This window comes from Telmatherina bonti (assembly GCF_933228915.1).
Source record: "Telmatherina bonti genome assembly, chromosome: 19".
Classification (NCBI taxonomy): Eukaryota; Metazoa; Chordata; class Actinopteri; order Atheriniformes; family Telmatherinidae; genus Telmatherina; species Telmatherina bonti.
The window spans coordinates 29,847,564-29,862,606 of NC_136617.1; the positions used below are offsets into that span (position 1 = coordinate 29,847,564).

Here is a 15,043-nt window from a genome sequence, read left to right on the forward strand (position 1 = left end):
AGCCTCTCTGCTAAGACCACAATGAGTCACCCATCTTCTCGCTCCACGGGGGGCGTTTGGCTTTGTAATCGAGCAGAAGGAAAACAATGCTCTTCCTATCTGCATGCTTGTTATAAGTGCTGCTTTTCCTTCCATCTGTCTCTCTTCACTCTGATGTATTTTTTTTTCTCTATTACTGTCATTCTCTATTGTGTTGTTTGTCAGCCCTGATAAAGGCTGACTGCAGCCCCCCACTCTGCCTCCCCACTGTAGGTCACATCTGGCTGTGAGACTGCTTATATTTCAGCTTATGGGCTCCTCCATCCCACATCTGGCCAGAAGCATCCAGCAAACAAACACAGCACAGTCAAAAGTGCTGTTACTCGTATATTTCTATACATCCAACTATAGCTTCCTCACTGTTGCATCTGCAAATTTTGTTCCCACATCTTTACTCTAAACCCTCCAATTTCATTCAAGGTATAATGCATCCCAACGCTTTCTCCTCATACTTAACATGAGCAGCAGTTATATAGTAACTGGGATATGGCTGGCAGGTTTTTACAGCCATTTCAGTCCCCTGGGCAGTCTTAATCTGGCACGACGGAGCACAGAAGCATCCTCTTTCTCCCTCCTCCATTCATGCTGATAGTTACTGTCTGTTTATGGATGCAGCTGGCAGCCTGCACATGTGTGTCATTACAAACTGAACGTACACAGGCTTTGCAGAGTTCACCAGCTGGCTGCATCGTATCTGTCTGCTCCTGTTCTCTGCAGTACGCTACCACAAAGGTCATTAAACTGCTATTTTAGTGCTTATAAAGTCAACATTCGGATGATGCCATCAACCCCATGAGCCCTGTGCTTCAGCTTAAACAATGCAAGGTAGCTCTTTGTTGGTTGTTTGGGATTTTAACAATCCAGGTTTCGATGGAAGTTGGAAAATTATTAATATTACCACATTTATTGATGAAATGTGGATGGGAAATAAAATCTGTTCACTTTGATGATTTATAGATTTAGCAGGACAAGATCAGGTTTGTGATTTGTAGAAAGAAATAAAAGAAAATGGGGAAAAGAGATAACAAGCATTGATGGAAAGACTTTTTAAAATGTCCAAAATTAAGATTAATGGCATATTAAGCAGTTAAGTTTAAATTCAAGTGATAATTTCTCCCTCATTTTTCATGCCTGCGTAATGTAGATCGTTCTCATTGTGTTGTATTGCTGCCATCCCATGGCGGGCTGAAGGAATGCACACACCTTCCTGCGCTCACCTCCTGTGATGCTTACATATGTCATTCTCTTTGCAAATTCATCAATAAGTCAAGCAAGCGCTGTGGTTTTGACCTTTATTGAGTCCATTTACATTTTTCCTACTGCAAAGCCATTAATAAATAAACACAAGCAGAAAAAGGGGTTGAACTTTGTGGAGTGTTGCCATAAATTCCAGGCTAACTCTTTCCCAACAATTCAGACACTGCTTGATTATGTGTTTTTGTGCCACGAGATCAAACACAGGACTTGTCTTCCATGAACTTGTGAGCTTTATAAAAGCATTTCTGCTAGGACAGCGGCTGAAAGCTCCGACAGACTGATGTAAAATGGACATTTTATAAAGGCTTCTTCAGCCAAAGCCTGACCGAAAAAAGATTTGTCTACTTAGTAACAGATGATCTCTTTGAGTCTCAAAATTTGAGAGCAGACTGGGCAAAGCATCAGGAAAAAGTTGTCAAAAAAATCACCCAACGTGTTCCTTTTTTATTTTTCCTTTGCTCTCAACTACATCTGTAGATCTGGTCTGAAATAATTAGTCACCTCTAACTGGCTACAGGGCGGGAGCAGAGTTTCCACCATATATTTTTAGATTGATGCCACATAACTGTCAATTACTGGTTTAATTAATAGAAAAATAACTAAAATATGAGTTATTAACTCTTCTTTGTTATGTTCTAAACTCTTAACATGTCCTTTTAAACAGGAGAAAAATCTATCAGTAATGTAGGAAAAGTGGTGGGGGCGTGGTGGGAAAAGTAGTAAGGATGTGATGTGGATCTGCAGTAGGGAAACTTTGGGAAAGTGCTTCAGATACTTTACTGTTTACATGTGCTCTCATATACAGTATGTAATATACATCAAAATAAGGTGTAAGATTAAAATACTACATTATATTATAAGGACTGGCATTTCAAAAAAGTCAAGGCCACAGAAGAAAAAACTGTCATGGCTGCTCATCTGTTCAGTCACGCTCCTGTCTTTTTTACATGAATCCTGGTTATGTTTGACAATAACTGAGGATCACTTTGAATGTTATGGTTACAAAGAACTGTGGGAATTGTCTGCCTTATTTTCATTAAGTATAGTCCTGTGAATTTGCAAAAGGAGAGCATGAAGGAAGAACTGAAGGATTTGACTGGCTTGCTTCCAGGCAGGATGGTTCTTAAGCAGACAAGACTATTGGATCTGTTCCTAAGTCTATTAAGCAAGCCTGTAAAAGTCACTAGACTAATAACTTGCCAAGACTAGTGTTGATTAACTAATGTTCTGTAAACCACTAAAGCATAATGATCAGGCTTTACTCTTCCTTTTCCTTTTTCTTCAGGTAAATTGTCCTTAGCCTTCAGACCTTTGTGATTAGCATGCTAGCATGGCAAAGCATGCTAATGGCCAGTTGTCATTGGTTGGAATTCAGTTTAGTTAATTTCAGCTGTGTTTTTTAAACACATTTAAGTCAATTAAAGGCAACCAGTAAAACCTATCAACCAAAGAAAAGAAAGAAAAAAAAGAATTAATGTAAAATGCTCAGATGATAAATATTACCATGCTAACTCATCTATGTAGCCAATGCTGTAAGGTAAAGTGCTCTATTATGACCACACTTAAACATGTACATTTCTAAACACCATGAAGTTTTCATTGTGACACATAGTACTGTAACTCTCTAAGATTCAACATAACTCCCCTGTCAGGGGACAGCAGGTAAGAGGCTCACAAATGCACAACGTCCGCAAGTACTTTAAGAAACCAGGTGGATCATTCAGATCCAGTCTGAGTATAGGTTTAAAATTGGAAGAGGGTTGTAGAAACAGTCAGTAACATACCAACATACACTCCAGAGAAGTATAATCCCATTCTTAAGGCACCAACGAAAACTTATAGCTTGAAAGAGAATTTATCATACAATGCACAAACTGACTTTTCGGTTCTACATTTCTTTGAAGTCAAACTAAAAAATGTAAAATTACATTTTAACTCTTGTACTATGGCACATTATAAATCTTTACCACATATCTGCCTTTAGCTTATAGCTAACCTGATGACAACATACAGTGCAATGGTTTGCTTGAGCTCAGCATTCTCCAGTGTTTTCAGCGCTGAAGACGTCTTCTTCTTAAAGACTAGAGGCACTGAGAGAAATACTCAGTTCACCATGGCAATCGAGTGCCAGTAAAAGTTCCATAAAGAACAGTTTTTGATAAAACTTTACCAGAAATAAGTAGACTAAGGCCTTAAAATGTGTACCTGATGGTCATGTTGGCTTTCAGGTCATCTCCGGTTCCAAGGTTCCAGACCTCTACATGACCCTTATGCATTTTCCAACATTTAACAGTATCTTCTAATTTATATAGAAACCTTATCCTTCCCTTGAAGATTTTTCCAAGCCCATTACTCTTCTATGCCACCAACATCCAAAGTTTCATTGGTTTTCTTTTATTTCCCCTCAGCGGTTTTCTTTTTGGTGTTATGTTTCTGTGCAATGCCGTAGGGAACATGGGCAGCAATGGTACCCATCTCTGCTGCTCCCTCCACATGAAACATCTGATCATCAAAGTAGATGTGCGGCCTGATCTTCTCCAGCATGGGGCCCTTCGGTGCACCTGCGAGGAACAGCGCCTCATCGATCTCCAACCCCCAGGCTCTGAGCGTCTTCAGTGCCCGAATGCCAGAGCTCGCTGCACTTCGGGCTGTGACCAAAAAGGTGCGGATGGGGCAGTCCAGACGTTGGCCTCTAGCATAAAACTTTTTCTGGAGCTTTCCCAGAGCCTCCAAGAAGCCCTTTAGGGGACCCTGCAGAAAGGAAAAACCAGTGAGATTATTTTCTGTTTAAATATTTTCTCTTGTGTGTTTTGTGCCTTGATTTATCAGCTGTTGTTCTTTTGACAGTGATTGCACAGCATCACAGATGCCTGAACAGCTAATTTATTTAATTGCTGCTTGTCTGTTGCAATGACACACCACATGACAGCATGAATCTTACAGCTCACTGAAGCTATCTATCATGTTATTCTATTTTACATAATTTATTCATGGATAATGAATTTCCGAAATGGATTTTAAATAGAAAAGGATATGTATGATACTTTACAGATGATTAGGGATACATGGAAAAGCCAGTAAGGTTAGAAAGATGATTAGTTTTCTTAGCTTATGTAAGGTTCTTCCATGCAATACAACTTTGGAAAGTTCTCACCTAGAACAACATGTAACCTGCAAAGATTACAAAAGAAATATTGAGTCATCAAATTATACAAACATGATCCAGCAGTGTGTCTTCATTTTCCCTCTCGTGTTCGAAGAATTTGTCCAGCCCGTGAGCCTTGAAAATTCGTTCAGACTCGTCAGAGAAGAGGACGGCATCACCATCAAATGCTACTCTCAGCTGGGACTCTGACACTTCTGTCCTCTTCTCCGGCATGAACATGGTGGCTGCTGCGATGCCTGAACACAAAAACAGATGTGTAAAATCAGGGTGTTGTCTTACACTTTGTAAAACTTCACTTTCTTTTTTCACTGCATTTCAGTCCCTCATCATCAGCATCCTTCTTCACTTTTGGGTCATAGTATCCCAGACGCCCTTACTCCTTTCACTTCTTCCAGCACTTGAAAGAAGTTGTCCCCATGGCAACTTGGAGATAAAATCCCTCCATTCAAGTCTGCGTAATCTCCAACACCTTTTGCCCAGATGACCAGAAAACCTCTTTACGGAGGTATCAAAGAGACGTTTAGACCTCAGTCCTGTCAATGACTGAAATTTATGTTCATACGTGAAAGTAGTAATTTTGTTTTCATCACATAGAAACGGCCAGTTGGAGCTGTGGCTGTAAGGTCATTGGTGCCTGTCGTGGCGGTAATCCCAGGACTCGTTGGTGGACACCAGCAGTGAGGGATGCTGTCAAGCTGAAGAAGGAGTCCTATTGGGCCTTCTTGGCCTGTGGGACTCCGAAGGCAGCTGATGGGTACCGACGGGCTAAGCGGCAGGCGGCTTCGGCTGTCACCGAGGCAAAAACTCGGGCATGGGAGGAGTTCGGCGAGGCCATGAAGAAAGACTTCCTGACGGCTTCGAGGAGATTCTGGTCCACCATCCAGCGGCTCAGGAGGGGGAAGCAGTGCTCCATCAATACTGTGTACAGTGGAGGTGAGGAGCTGCTGACCTCAACTCGGAACGTTGTGGGTCGGTGGAAGGAATTCTTCAAAGACCTCCTCAATCCTACCAACACGTCTTCTGATGAGGAAGCAGAGCTGGTGGACTCAGGGGTGGACTCTCCTATCTCTGGGGCTAAAGTTGCTGAGGTGGTCAAAAAGCTCCTTGGCGGCAAGGCCCGGGGGTGGATGAGATCCGCCCGGAGTTCCTTAAGGATACTGTGGGGCTGTCCTGGCTGACACGCCTCTGCAGCATCGCGTGGACATCGGGGGCAGTGCCGCTGGATTGGCAGACTGGGGTGGTGGTCCCCCTTTTTAAGAAGGGGGACCGGAGGGTGTGTTCCAATTACAGGGGAATCACACTCCTCAGCCTCCCTGGGAAGGTCTATTCAGGGGTCCTGGAGAGGAGGGTAGTCGAATCCCGGATTGAGGAGGAGCAGTGTGGTTTTCGTCCTGGTCGCAGAACAGTGAACCAGCTCTATACCCTCTTTGGGGTCCTGGAGGGGACATGGGAGTTTGCCCAACCAGTCTACATGTGCTTTGTGGACCTGGAGAAGGCATTCGACCGTGTCCCCGGGGGGCTCCTGTGGGGGGTACTCCGAGAGTATGGGGACGGTCCCCCTTGTGCGAGCTGTCCGGTCTCTGTGCGACAGGTGTCAGATCTTGGTCTGCATTGCTGGCAGTAAGTCGGATTCGTTTCCAGTGAGGGTTGGAGTCCGCCAAGGCTGCCCTTTATCACCGATTCTGTTCATAACTTATATGGACAGAATTTCTAGGTGCAGCCGAGGTGTTGAGGGAATCAGGCTTGGTGGCCTCAGGATTGGGTCCCTGCTTTTTGCAGATGACGTGGTCCTGTTGGCTTCATCTGGTCGTGATCTCCAGCTCTTGCTTGAGCGATTCGCAGCCGAGTGTGAAGCAGCTGGGATGAGAATCAGCACCTCCAAATCTGAGACCATGGTCCTCAGCCGGAATAGGGTGGATTGCCCTCTCCGGGTCGGGAGTCAGGTCCTGCCTCAAGTGGAGGAGTTTAAAAATCTCGGGGTCTTGTTCACGAGTGAGGGAAGGATGGAGCGTGAGATCGACAGACGGATCGGTGCGGCGTCTGCAGTAATGCGGACTCTGCGCCGGTCTGTCGTGGTGAAGAAGGAGCTGAGCCAGAAGGTGAAGCTCTCGATTTATCAGTCGATCTACGTTCCTACCCTCACCTATGATCATGAGCTGTGGGTCGTGACCGAAAGAACGAGATCTCGTATACAGGCGGCTGAAATGAGTTTCCTCCGCAGGGTGGCCGGGCTCTCCCTTAGAGATAGGGTGAGGAGCTCGGTCATCCGGGAGGGGCTCAGAGTACAGCCACTACACCTCCGCATCGAGAGGAACCAGTTGAGGTGGCTCGGGTATCTGGTCAAGATGCCTCCTTGACGCCTCCCTGGTGAGGTGTTCCAGGCACGTCCCTCTGGGAGGAGACCCCGGGGAAGACCCAGGACACGCTGGAGGGATTATATCTCTCGGCTGGCCTGGGAACGCTTCGGGATCCCCCCCGCAGAGTTGGCAAATGTGGCTGGGGAGAGGGAAGTCTGGGCTTCCCTGCTTAGGTTGCTGCCCACGCGACCCGACCCCGGATAAGCGGCATCTCCCATCTACAGTTGTCCTCAAATTTATTCACACCCTTTCAGTAAGGAAAAGGCTGAATTTACAAGAGTCACTTAAATAACTGGAGACTAAATCAGGAACAATACCTAATTATAATTCAGTCATGTAAGACATTGTTTTTTCATTTTACTGAGTTGAAGAAAAAAAGCTAAATTAAACAAACAAGTGGTCCTGGACAAATTAGGGAACTTTTCTGATGAAGAGTGCAACAATATATCGACCGATACAGAAGTCTGATTGAGATGAACAGAAAACACCTGACTGGAGTGGAAACAACAAAATGATGTGACATATTTTATTATTTCATCATATTTGTTTGCTTCTTAAAAAAATATTTTGAGTGAACCTGAATTAGAAAATAATGGAATAATTTTCATGATATTTTATTGATGATTACTTTTGTCAAATTCACCTTATTTCAAAGGCAGCTGTTTATTTTCCTTTTTTAAGAGCATGAATATATTTGTGGATGACTGTACCTTAAGCTGCTGCTTCCTATCAGTTTGCAAGAGTTGAGCATTAATCAGTCTAAGCAGATCGATACACACAGTGTTGGCATCTTTGAACACGTTGATAAATCTGAAGAAGGGATTTCAGAAGAAATTTAAATATGACTTAAGAACAAATTTAAGAAGATTCCTAAAAAGGTGTTTATGAATGAGGCTCAGTGACCCTCCACGACACCAAGGTGAAATAAATCCAGTAAAACTGTATTTTACACACTTTTAACCAGCTCCATTTAACCAGTAAAATAAACTAACACACACACACACACACAACCAAAAGAAACCTTTGCTTAAGAACAGACAAAAATGGATATCACTTCCTCCTCAAGACTTTGTTTGAGTTCCTGCAACAAGTTTTTAGATTCAGAAGAGTTTTTTACTGGCATGTTTAAGGTTGAAATGGTCTAAAAAACGTAGTTTTGCACTGACCTCCAGCTTAAAGGAAGCATTAATGAGTGTCTTTCAAGGCGATCTAACCCTTGCAGTTTTACAAAAAGTTAATTGTCAGGAGACTTTCCCTTCCTGGCATGTTTGTGTGTGTTGTTGTGTGTTTGTGTGGGAGGTGGTGCTTGCCATTCACATGAAAAACATCCCTGAAGTTACCTTGAAGTTACCTTGAGAGATCCGTCAACACCTCACTTAATTTACCATCAGCAGAAAGAAAGCCACAGTGTGGGACAGTCAAGAGAGTTTCTTGTTTTCTACTTTGTTGTACTTCAAACTTCCTCTGCAGATGTCCGTCTGTTCCGGTAAACATTACTTCCCCAGGCTAGTTCTTTCTGATCTGCTTTCATTCTTGGCTTATAGATTAATCAAGTTGTTGGAAACATTTCTCAGAAACTTTGCTCCATATTGACATGAAGCATCGCGCAGTTGCTGCAGATTTGTCTGCTGCACATCCATGATGAGAATCTCCTATTCATCTTGTTCCATAGATGCTCTGTTGCGATCTGGTGGCTGTGGAGGCCGCTGGAGCACAGCGAACCCATCGTCACGTTGAAGAAAAGCAGCTGCAGAAGATCTGAGCTTTGTGACATGGTGCATCGTTCTGCTGGAAGTGGCCATCAGAAGATATTGTGTGGTCTTGAAGGGATGGACATGGTCAGCAACAACACTCAGGAAGGTGGTGGTTAAAACAGTCTGCCCAGTTTCCTCTGACATCAACAAGACATTTTGGTCCAAACAACTGCTTTTTCATAATTATCTCTGCCTCAGAGATGCTGGTGTGTGAAAATCCCAGTAGAGTAAGACCAACAAGCATGCCACATTCAGTCACTTGTTGCCATGCTGGTCTGGTTAGATGTTTAACAAGCAAGTTAACATGTGTACCTTTTAAAATGGCCTGCCCATATGAGCTTCTCTCTATTGACAGCTGTAAAGTTGCAGCATTAAATCTGCAGGATTGAACAAATTTAAACCTTTAGAAGCAGTCATCACATCTCTGCTCTGCCTCCAGCACACTATCTACAAAGTCCTGATAGAAGCACAGTTGGAGCAAGTTAAATGTTGGCATTCCTCTCAGTTTACCTCATGATATATCACGACATGCAGGATGTTATTTCCGAGTAATGTCCAAGTAATATGCAAAGAAGACATACTCAGTATGCTGATTTATCGTAATGAAACTGCAGCCTTGAAGGAAATGTCAGTCATTGCTGCTTATTATGCAAACAGAAGCCTAAAATGATTTGTGTGACTATGTGGAAGTAGTTCTAGTCCATCCTTTAAGCCTTTGTGATGTATGATGTAGCATTTTTGTAAGTTTTTAAAAGGGAGAAAATTCAAAACATGTCTGAAGGAAACTCAGTGGGAGGCTGCAAAGTGGTTAAGACAGTGAAATCTAGTCCATCTTTAAATTATTTCTCTGTTTTTGCAGTTGCATGGCTATAAATAAACTCAGGGAAAAGAAGAGATAAAGCTGCTCATCAAAGAGCTCCCATTTGGCTTTTTATGCTGCCATTTTAAGTAGCTGATCTCTCCTCAAACTATTTGTTACCATTTATGGAGTTTTAGTTTTTTACTGCATCACATCTGTTGATAAACAAACATCCAGAAATACAGACAGTAAATTCAGATATTTAGTGTAAATAGAGCTTTAACACAGATGCCCTGTGATGGATTGGCCACATTTCCAGAACTGACCCTGCCTCTGGCCTAGTGGCAGCTGTGATAAAACAATGGAATGATGGATTGGTGTTGTTTTATACTTTCCTGATCATAATGCATACAGTCATACAGTGCCATCTTTCCATCTGTCCATAACATTTCATCCTAACTGTTTAACTTTGAGCTCCTTTCCATCACATCCGGTGGCTTTACGCCTTTTGCATCCATTTCATCAAATGTAAAACTCATTTGAACTTTGACTATAGTGACAAATATAAAGACTAAAAGGGAGATAAAACTAAAAGAAAGAATATACATTAGTTTAAAAAAAGTATGTGGACGCATGACTTGCTAATAAATTGTGTAAATAGACTCAGGAGTTGTTTTTCTTGTTTTCTTTGAACTATAAAGACACATTCACACTGCAATAGTTTGGGGGATTTGGTTAGATTGGTCAGTAGTAGAAATATAAAAAAAAAAAGTGCACTTTTCTTTGGTTTGGTTACTTTCACACTGCACTTGACTCAAGCTGACCAAACATGAACAGCATCATGCCATGACAACAACTGCTCACTCGGGGGCGATATTCCCAATGCAATCACTGGACCAAGATGAAAACAGGCAGGATGAAGAAGAAAACACATTGCATTGATTGACAGGTGGCTTCAGCTGGTTCATTCACAGCAACTGCAAGTTTATGTTGTCCTGGAGTTTCTGTTTGGTGTTCAGATCCAAACCCGTTTTCACAAAAGGCCGTCCAGCGTGAGCAGCAGGCGAGGAAGCGAGATGTCCACCATGTCGCGCCACATCCCTTCTTCTCTACTACTTTTCACTGGATGGTCTGCTTGTTTTCACACTGAAAGAGTTCACTTGCAAGAGAAATAAGGTCACATTCACATTTTGATTTAAATCCTCGTCCATTTGCTCGGAAAGTCTGCGTTGTTTGGGGAAACGTTAATGCGCCAAACAAATTCTGATTCGGACCAATGACGCTAACAAACGCAGGTCTCGGTCCGTTACTATGCAGACCAAATACAGAAAGCAGTCTACAAAAGAAAAGAATACTTCCTGCATCTAATATAGAATTGCATTGTATGTAAATGCAGAGCAATTGTCCTCTGCCTCGTATGTTGTACATACTGCGTCCATTGTTGCAGTGTATTTCTGCAGTATACTTGCATAAGAAAATAAAAAACCCAAAACAGCGATAGTTTTGTCTCTAAGTTTAACTCGCAACAAAGTTTTCTTCGTCAGTCTTTTTTGCTAAATATTAGTGCAGCACTGCCATTGATGAAAATGGGGATATATTATAGTAGGGGTTTGGCTCGTTTGACCAAAATGCAGATCACATGGATACACCCCGTTACAACTGAGCCGAGTCCCCATTCGGACCGAGTCTAGCGTACATTCCTGATGTGAATGTACCCTAAGACCTGGTTTTTAACCAGACTATTTAACGTCTGTGGTGTACACCAGCGTGTGAATGAGCATCCACGCTGCTCTAAAATAACCAAACTATCAGTGGGAGTGGACCAGGGCCTGTTTGTTGTGGACCAGACAATACATTCATTCATTCATAATCTGAACCGCTTAATCCGATCAACGGTCGCGGGGGAGCTGGACCTGTCCCAGCTGCCAATTTGGAGGAGAGGCTGGGTACACCCTGGAAAGGTCACCAGTCCATCGCAGCCAAACAATACAATCATGACCTGAGTTGGTATAAAACAGGATCATCTTATAATTTCAGTAAGTCTAGACTCATCATCAATACATGTCACCCTTTGCCTCTGCTCTCGACCCCCTTCTATCAAAACAGTCTTTGACCCACCCCTGCTTTTTAACTTCCATCTTTGGCCCCTCATTCTCCCGACTTGTTATTTATTTCATCATGCTGTAATATGGGAGGACTGCTTTCATCACTACCACCTTCTTTTGCTGATTATCAACTGCTTCAATGTCCGGTTGGTCACCAGTTTATCAGTCTGGATCACAAAGTCCCACAAAATCTTGACTCTGTCATTCTCCAACACCTTTGATGGTGTCTTCCACTTTAAACTTGGGATTTCCAAGCCAGGAATGGATGTTTGTGACAACTATTCCAGCCACCTGCTTATGCCACCATACCGTACCTCCTTACATCATTCATTCATTCCTAATGGATCCACCTCCTCTTCTTTTCCCATGGATTTCATCTCTCTGAGGCATTTCGTCACTGTGGGTCACCTTCCTGCATCTTTGTTGTTTTATCCTGGAACTGGACTGAGTTTTAAAAACTACAATAAATCAAAGACAACTTTCTTCATCAGGAAAGTTGTTACAAAGACGTTGCCTCAGTAACACACTGAGTTACAGATTCTGACCTGTATTCATCAATTTGAATTTAATTAGGTGCTAACCACTCGTTCTTCGAGCGCCGTCATCTTGAGAAAAGAAAGCTCATTATGTTGTGATAAGCTGTTAATCTCGAGGAAAGAAAAGAAGTTTTTTTTTTTTTTTCAGATGATGAGAAAAATTCATTTATCACATGAAAACGAGCCACATGTTTTGATATAATAGAATAATTTACGAGAGATTGCGAGATAACAGCATCAAACATAACTAATTGGCAGTGAAGATGTTTTCACTGCGACAGACCTGCACTGCTTTGAACAAATCAGGGTAGAAACAAGATTTCAGAAGCAAGAGACCAAATACTATTGAGTTTGCAGTATGTCAACTACAGTGGTGTTAATGGTTTCAAACTAGGATTTATTTTGTATGAAGTACTTTTTTTTTTTTAACAATTTAAACATTTGACTACATAAAGTGATAAAAATAAGAGACTGCTTTCAGGTCTGATGATTGTCATTTATTCAGTTTTAACATTATTTAAACTATTAGAATAGTTCAATTTTTGGAAAATTCAGTGGTTAATATCAAGATATACCCCTTAGCCTCATAATATTTTTGGGTTTTGGTGTCAGAACCAAGAGATAAAAGCGGAAGTGCAGCATCCTTGGTGAGAAAGTAATGGTCTCACTCAGACACTTATAAGGCATCTATGGGATCTAGACATGTAAAATACAGCTTTTTACTCTGGTGACGAGGTTATTACTTGCAGATTTGCTGTTTTTGTCTCAGTCTGAAAAAACCCCCCACTTTTTTACTCCTACTTATGTGGTATAAAGGATATTCAATCTCATTGCAGAGACACAGAATGATGACTGAAACAATTCTGTAAAACTGAGCGGACTTTGTTGTAAAGATGACTCTCAATGACAATCGTCATCCCCAAAAACCATTTACTACTGAAGTGAAATCTCCCACTTTCTCCATCAGAACTAATAAGCTCTTCTGGATGAGGGCAACATGTCTTAAAGGAGTCCTATTATGGTATTTCGAGTTTTCTGAGCTTTCTACAGTGTTAGCGTTGAATCCTCATCAGACATGTGAACGGCACTGTTTTTTTTATCACCTAAACGCATGTTTGAGTTTGAGTTCTAGCACTCTCTCCATTCGGTTTCCATGGCGACAAAAAACGCGTCATTTTAGAGAGTTTTTTTCTACTTGGAAATCCTTGTGACGTCCCGGGGGATAAGGTTTGGTGATTGGTTACCTTCTACTGGTTAACAAGGACATGTACAGATACATAAGGCGGGTGGAAAACGTTGGATGAAGTTATTTCGAACTATGGCTGGTGAGTTTACCAAAGAGATTATTGCGTTCATATTCGCCTAATCCTTCTGTTTATGAGACGTTACAATGATGGCAAAAGCAGGTGTGGTACGTGCTCCCGATGTAGCGCAGTGGCGGGAGGCGGGATCACTCTAAATTGATTCTCTATTTTTATGTTGTTATACCACTCACAATCTGACTTTGAACAACAGTTGGATTAAGAGCTCAGCTTTGCACTGGCTGGAATCCACGTGATCGAACAGATTCCACCCTGTAAATGCTGACAATGTACCCTTCTGTGGATTTTGGTGTTCCTCAGGGCTCTGGTTTTGGACCAGTTCTCTTTGTTTTCTACTTATTTCGTCTGTGCAACATGATCAGGATTTGTGTCATACATTTCCTTTCTTATGCTGAAGTTTCTTCTTCACTACTTTGTAATTTCATCCTAACACGCTATTTATATGCAGGGTGTGGCTATCAGGTATGTGCTGCTGGAGAGGGAGGAGGGGAGCCGGGGGAAGAAGCTTACGAAATATAAGAAATGAACAGCTCCATTTTGGTCAAAATGTTTGTATTGGTCAGAGTTTTTACAGATTTACAGTAAACTGAGGCCTCTAACTATATTCCGTATTGTTCATGACTACAAAATGTATAGACTACTATCAGGACGAGGAACCACTTCACCCAGAGTAAAAAAAAATGTGTCTCTTAGCAAGATTACCTACCCCAGCTTTAATATACAGCTTGAGAAAGGCAAATAGTTTTTTTTGGATTCGGTTCTGTCTTAACAAAAGCCTCCACATACCCAAAAATTAGTTTCTCTTGCAAACATCTTTTAAATTAGTTTTAATCACAAATAAATTTAAACTAAGTTATTTCCACTAAATACATGCTTTTAAAAGCAAAGTTACATTTTACAGTGTGTAGTTCATGTCTCAGTGTCCTGAGTCTTTGTGGTGCTGTAGGACTCGTTACACGTGCAGCAGTGTGTTCCCACCTTCAGCCAGTGCCTCCCGGACTTTATCAGCATCTGCAGACAGGTAGAGGTTGGTTTGCCATGCCTTCAGGTAGCCAATAGGGCTGCTCCCTCCCGTCATACAGAACCTCTCGATGAATAAATCTGAGGGATAAGACAGACAAATAGCAGCGAGCTAATAGCAGCAAGGTTTTAGATTTCAGTGCTTCCTTGGTGTTGAATGTCAACATTCAGTACATTTGCAGCATTGCAGACTTGCCACCATAGCAACACGATTTTGTGTTTACTTGTGATTAATAATGTGAGCTGCGACCGACATCACCAGCTCATGTTTGCTCCGTGAGCTGATTCGCATGAAGAGTCAGTCAGGAGTCGTGGGAGGTGAAAGTAGATGACGACATGGAGAGGATAACTTTACCACTACTTACAAGGTGGACAAGATCCAAAGAGGGAAATTAGTACGTAGAAGACGGCCCTGCAGGAGGGCATGGTTGCACAGATGAGAGGTGGAGGGAATCGAGACGTCTCTGTTTGCATGTTTTTGCTGGGTGAACTGGAGAGGGGGGCGTTTTTAATGTGTAGCCGTGGCCTGATCTAAACAGCACACGTGAGACAGTGTGTGGAGAATGAAAGGGACGCAGATATGAAGTGATTAGACCCATGATTGCAAAGCAGTAGATGATTTCTGTGTCCTCGGGCAGAATTGGGTGATATTTATGAAAGAACAGAAGACAGGAACGAGCTGGAAAGG

General features: G+C 42.2%; 1 protein-coding gene across 1 annotated transcript in view; it reads right to left on the reverse strand.

Moving 5' to 3' along the window:
- Positions 1 to 1,317: 1,317 nt before the first annotated feature.
- Positions 1,318 to 15,043, reverse strand: part of nt5c1aa (5'-nucleotidase, cytosolic IAa) — a 36,895-nt gene continuing 23,169 nt past the window's right edge. The window contains exons 5-7 of the mRNA XM_079258805.1: positions 14,314 to 14,436; positions 4,514 to 4,698; positions 1,318 to 4,047 (exon numbers count right to left, since the gene is read on the reverse strand). Coding sequence (XP_079114931.1) covers positions 3,691 to 4,047; positions 4,514 to 4,698; positions 14,314 to 14,436 — 665 coding nt within the window. The 3' untranslated portion in view covers positions 1,318 to 3,690. The remainder of the gene's footprint in view (positions 4,048 to 4,513; positions 4,699 to 14,313; positions 14,437 to 15,043) is intronic.